At 27.1% G+C, this 5954-nt stretch overlaps 1 protein-coding gene across 1 annotated transcript; it reads right to left on the bottom strand.

Moving 5' to 3' along the window:
• Positions 1-110: 110 nt before the first annotated feature.
• On the bottom strand, positions 111-2050 carry LOC126898213 (zinc finger BED domain-containing protein 5-like). Its single transcript, XM_050672154.1, has 2 exons — positions 1758-2050; positions 111-315 (listed from the first exon to the last, which is right to left on the bottom strand). Exons 1-2 carry the CDS (start codon positions 2048-2050, stop codon positions 111-113), a joined length of 498 nt encoding a protein of 165 aa, XP_050528111.1.
• Positions 2051-5954: the final 3904 nt, after the last annotated feature.

Below are 5954 nucleotides of genomic sequence, written 5' to 3'. Positions count from 1 at the left end.
TACACCATAATACAACTTTATTTATACATTATAAATAATAAATATAAAATACACATATTATTAAAATTATTGTTGTTTAAAAAAAGGTAATAATTTATATACCAAGGATCTTAGTGGCTTGGTTGTTGCTGTTGGTTTGAAATTATGTCGTCAATTCTCGGCTTTATAGAGTTTGTTAAGCTTAGTCTCATGGTTGCTGAAATTTCCAGTCGATTTCTAGTTTTATTTTTTACTGCTGTCAATGTAGAAAATCCGTATTCACATAAATATGTAGTAGAAAATGGAATGAGTACTTTTAATGCTTCTTCTGCCAAACTAGGATATTCAAAATTTTCCTACGTTTTTGTAACTTTTAAAATTCTCGTGTAATCCCATATCTGAACTCAATTCAATCAGTTTCTCTTCATTTGTTTGTGATATTATATTTTGATCTGATTGTACGAACGGGTTTGTTACCCAATTATAATTTTTACGGATGTCTTTAGTGGGATCGAAATATTTGGAAAATTTCTCTTTTAATTTGCATAAGTGTTCTTTAATTATTGTACACATTTCATNCTAAGTGTTCTTTAATTATAGTACACATTTCATTAATTTCATTTTTTGTCAATTTATTTTCATGGATCATATAAAAAAAATTCGGAAACATATCAAATATCTCGTTATTAACTCGATTTGTCCATAGTACAATTTTTTTAAGAAATGCTTCAATTTTGTTGTACGATATAAAAAGATTAGTTTGTGGTCCTTGCATACTTAAATTCAAATCATTTAGAATTGAAAATATATCGGAAAGATATGCAAGTTTTGCTAACCATATATTTTTTTCGAAATAATCACTAAGTGGTGATTTTTTGTCTCTCAAAAATATTTCTACTTCAGTTTTCAGTTCAAACAACCGGGCCAAAACTTTTCCTCTTGACAACCATCGAACATGAGTGTGTAGTAGCAAATTTTTAAAACCTGAACCCATTTCTTCACACATTACTTTGAAAATACGAGTGTTTACGGCACTAGCTCGAATAAAATGAACAATTTTTATAGATACATTTAGGACATCAAATAGGTTTTCGTTCATATCTTTAGCAGCCAGTTGCTCACGATGAATGAAACAGTGAGTTGATATAATGTTTTTATGAGAAATTTTTTGAACACGTGTGACAAGACCATTGAATTTTCCGGTCATGGCTGCAGCTCCGTCAGTGCAGATACCGATACAATTAGAAAATTGTAAATTAATTTTTTGGAAATAAGATGAAATAGTATTAAAAATTTCTTCAGAAGTACAGTAAGTTTTTAAATTTAAGCTACAAAAAAAATCTTCTTGAATATCTTTTAAATCGCTATCTACGTACCTCACATACATTAATAATAAAGCTTGATTATTTATATCAGTAGATTCGTCAAGTTGTATTGCGTAAAATATAGATTTTTTAATTTTTTCAATAAGCTGATTTTCAATATCATTAGACATAATATTTATTCTCCTACTTATTGTATCATTAGACATGGGTATTTTTTTTATCTTAGTAACGTATTCATTACTAAATAATTCTGTACAAATATCAATCATACATGGTTTTAACAATTTTTCCCCTATCGAGTGCGGTTTTTTTGATTTAGCTATGTGTAGGGCTGCCAAATAAGAACATTTTAGAAAGATTTTATCTTCAGTAGTATACGTGTTTATCATTTTTTTATTTTTTTTGAAATCTTTCAATTTTCTTAAAAAAAATTCCCTTGTTTTATTTTTGTACTGAGCATGGTTTGTTTCAAGATGTCTAATGAGCTTATTTGGTTTTAGTGATGCATTTGCCAATGTCATACTACAAATAACACATTGAGGAACATCAGTTCCATTTTCGTTAAAGTATGTAAAACCATATTCAATATAACTATCATTATATTTTAATATTTTTACCTTTTTGAGAGGTGGTTCATTAATTTTGTCGGTAGTTTCCAAATTATGTTTATTCGAATTTTGATCATCTGAAGTCGATTTTTTCGGCGGTCGTTTAAAAAAATTCGTCATTTGTGACTGTTTACTCATGTTGAAGTGTGTATTACTTTACAACGGAGATGTGAACAATGAGCAGCGATTGATATGATCGACGAAGTCAAACAAAATTATCATTTTATCAACCTATTATTATTATTTATCGATAGTAAACGGCCTAACAGTAAGACTTGTTGTTAATAGTGGTTTTCCGTTTTAATTTATATTTAAACTTCTTATACACGATAACATAATATGTTATGTTTTGATACATTATTCTCGTATTATTTAGAATTTTAATATTAATTGATATAAACATTGGAGACTTGTAATTTTTTGTAATGATTTAAATCATATGATAGCGACCCTAAATAACTAGCTCGCGACCCCCAGGTTGAGAAACACTGTGCTAACCCATCCACAATCACTAGCCAGGTTTTGTAAGAACTATTTAATCGTTGTTCTTCCAATGTGATTGCTTATGATGTATTAGAGTCTACCTCTTTAACTGTTTCTGAGAGAGTTGGGTTTAAATTAATTAAGTACATTACATTATCATTAATTTAAGATATATATAAAAGTGTTAGATTTTCCGGAACAATTTCAAAAGTTAAATTGAAAAAGTTCTACTCTCTATATGCATTTTTCAATTTTGAACACCCCCCCACCGTATATAGGAAAATGGTCCGATTCAAAAAAAAAAATGTCAAATGAAAGATGTATATAAATACTACTTCTCATAAAAAATTGTATTGATCCAAAAAATATACCAAATGATAGGTTAAAACATCTAGCATCTATAAAAAAAATTATATTGAATTGGTCATTTATGAAAAAGTTATGAGTTTTAAGAAAAAGAAATTGAACACAATTTCGAATATTAGTGATTTTTAAATTTGTAATTTTTTTGGAGGTTCCCCTTATTTACGGGAAACGAGGGAAATTTTTTCAATTTTTGAGGGTAATGTCTTCGATTACATATGATTTGTGATCTTTTGAAGTATCATTGAAAGAAATCGGTTCGGGGAGAGCTGAGAAAAAGTGGTAACAGACACAAAAAAAAAAAACACATCATAGTAAAAGCAATACCTTCTCAGCTTCGCATCGAAGCTAAAATTACAAAAATGTAGTTTGAAAACAACAAAAAACTATCATTAAATTATTCGATTTTAAGCAGATTTTTACTGATTGTCTAATTCTATATTATATATGTTAAAATTTATTCTCAAACTTCAAATTATTATAGTGTATTAAGCAAATATATCACTAAAAAATTAAAAAAAAATGTTTTGATATTAGATCTCCCAATAGAGATAATGCACCCAGAATACGTGTCTTTTTATAAAATGTCTAACTTTGTAGGCCTCTTAATCCCAAGAAAATAGTTTTAAATAATTGAAATTTAGTTGAAACATAGATTATACACTATAAAATACTACATTTGAAAATCACTATAAAATAAAAACTTCATAATGGTTTTAAGTGAGCTCAAAAACGACAATTTTCACAAAAAAGGGTCATTTTTAGAAAGTCATTAAAGTTTGAATTTTCACTTAATTATTTTTTTTTTAATGTAAACTTTAAGTTATAATTTAAAATTCTAAAACTTTAATTCAATTAAGTTAATATTGAATAATCTGTGTGCTTTTTAACGTTCTGTCTATTTTTAACCTTTTTTACATTGAAATAACCATAAAAATGGGAAGGTCATAAAAATAAAAAAAATTGATTTAACCCAATTATGGCATAAAGAATTAACCCTGAAAATTTATTTCCTTAGAAATTAAAATGTTTAACTTATTTATTTCCGTAGGTTCAGTTTAATAAATGTAGTTAGTGGTTTCGCTAATTTTTTTTTCGCGGCATGGTAGTGTAAGTGCGTATCGTCGGCAGTCACAATAAAAGTACACTGCACAAAGGAAATAAGATACCAAAATAAAATGTTTTAATAAATAGAATTTGTATTTACGTTTTTTTTTTTTTTTGTCGTGGTAGCGGTAAGCAATGACAACGAATTAAATTAATATTAGTTTTTTTTTATTACAGGTATAATCTCATTAATCTTATTATAATAATATTTGAAAAGAAATAAACACTAGTCATTCAGAAAACAATATATATTACATACTAATAATACATAAATGTAAATATATCATCGGAAGCGAGTCGTAACTATATCAACATCGACGGTCGCCTATAAGGCGATAAGACATCTCAGGTTCTGTTAATGTGCAATTTAGGAAAGCACAGTACGGCCATTGTATTGACCTGGGTGATATCCAAATTAGTGGTAGGAATTTTCGTTCCTTTAGTGGAATCGGTCCTTTCGGTACAGTTACTTAGAAGTAACGATTCCAAAGTACTCGGTACACCGGTACTTTTACTTTTTTGTAATTGAGTACCTTCATTGCGACACGTTACCAAAACCAAACCAGTATTTATTCATCATATAAACAGTCGTATCTACGCGAGACGTTAGTAGATACAGTACAAATTTTAAATCCCTGAATACGCCTATGCTATTTACTCATCATATAATATTTTAAAAGTCGCGAATGAATGCTTTTCGGAAAATGTTTAAATAAGAATTTTTTTTTTTTAGCAATATATATACAGAATTATTGATAGGCATAATATTAAACTTTAATGAAAAAAAATACTTACCTTACCACAAAATAAATAAATAACCGTATTTTTTAGACACGTAAAGAATAATGTAACATCACTTAAAATTCGCCTTGACTATTATTTCCTTATTTTAATCAGTTATTTTTACTATTTATGCACAGTTAAACTTATTAATGTATGATGTATATTACTATATTATAATAAATACAATATTAATCGTTCAGTTATGTATCAGAATATATTTGACTATATATGTATTTGTTTATATATACAAATATATTTGTATAATCAACTAGACAAATGAAAAATAAAGTATACATAATTCGAATTATTTGGGCCTAGCAAATATGAGGTATAATCAATCATAACAGTTTAAACTATCATATTATTAACCAATACGTTTAATAATATACTGTTTTTTTTTAAATTATATATATTGCAAGATTAAAAATATCTCCAAAGCAATATTTATTTTAAAAAATATTTTCAATCTTTTCTTAAAATTTTAAATCATTTATAACATAATTTCGTTAAATTATTTAACTATATAAAAAACGTCTTCTAAAATTCTTAATCAAAAATTACTATTTAAAAACAGTAACATTTCTGAATTTTTAACTGTAAGTCTAATACGCTTTTCAGTTATTGTGTATCCCGCTTTAGAAAACCGTTCGCACGGGACAGAAGTTGAAGGAACACATAATCTCAACAATACAAGATTAAATAAGTTAGGAAACATCATTTTCTTCTCATTCCACCATAATAAAGGATCAGACTTTCTTTCTATTATAGGCTCATTTAAATATCAATCTAACTCAATAATCGCTTCACTAGTTGGAGTTTTTTTTGATAAAGTTACCACCTTAAAAAATTAAAATATTTGATTAAATAACATAATAAATAAATAAACTTTTTTGTTGTTATACCTGAGAGTCAAACTGTTTCCAAATGTCTACGGCTTCAGTATCACTTTGACTATTATCGTTTGCGTGGTGCTGTTGTTCTATATCTGTTTGATGTATTTCTTTCTGTTGCTTTGACAAAATAAATCCAGCTACTCGTTGTACAATCTTGTCATAAGTACGTTGATATGTAAAATGATTAACAAAACCTTTTTTTTAAAACGCGGATCTAAAAGAGTAGCTTTTGTAAGAACTGACTGATCTTCAATACCTTGAAATTTTTTTTCGGCTTTGGTGATCATTTTGGCAAGCATTGTATGAATTACTTTGGGTAACTTAATATCATTAAATTTATCTTTAATATGACACAATAATACATTTGTTAAAATTAATATTTTGGATATTGACACATCTCTTTCACTACTTAG

This window comes from Daktulosphaira vitifoliae, unplaced genomic scaffold (assembly GCF_025091365.1).
Source record: "Daktulosphaira vitifoliae isolate Bord-2020 unplaced genomic scaffold, ASM2509136v1 Scaffold_2, whole genome shotgun sequence".
Lineage (NCBI taxonomy): Eukaryota > Metazoa > Arthropoda > Insecta > Hemiptera > Phylloxeridae > Daktulosphaira > Daktulosphaira vitifoliae.
The sequence above is the reverse complement of the archived record's forward strand: the minus strand, read 5'-3'. Positions and strand labels throughout refer to the sequence as shown.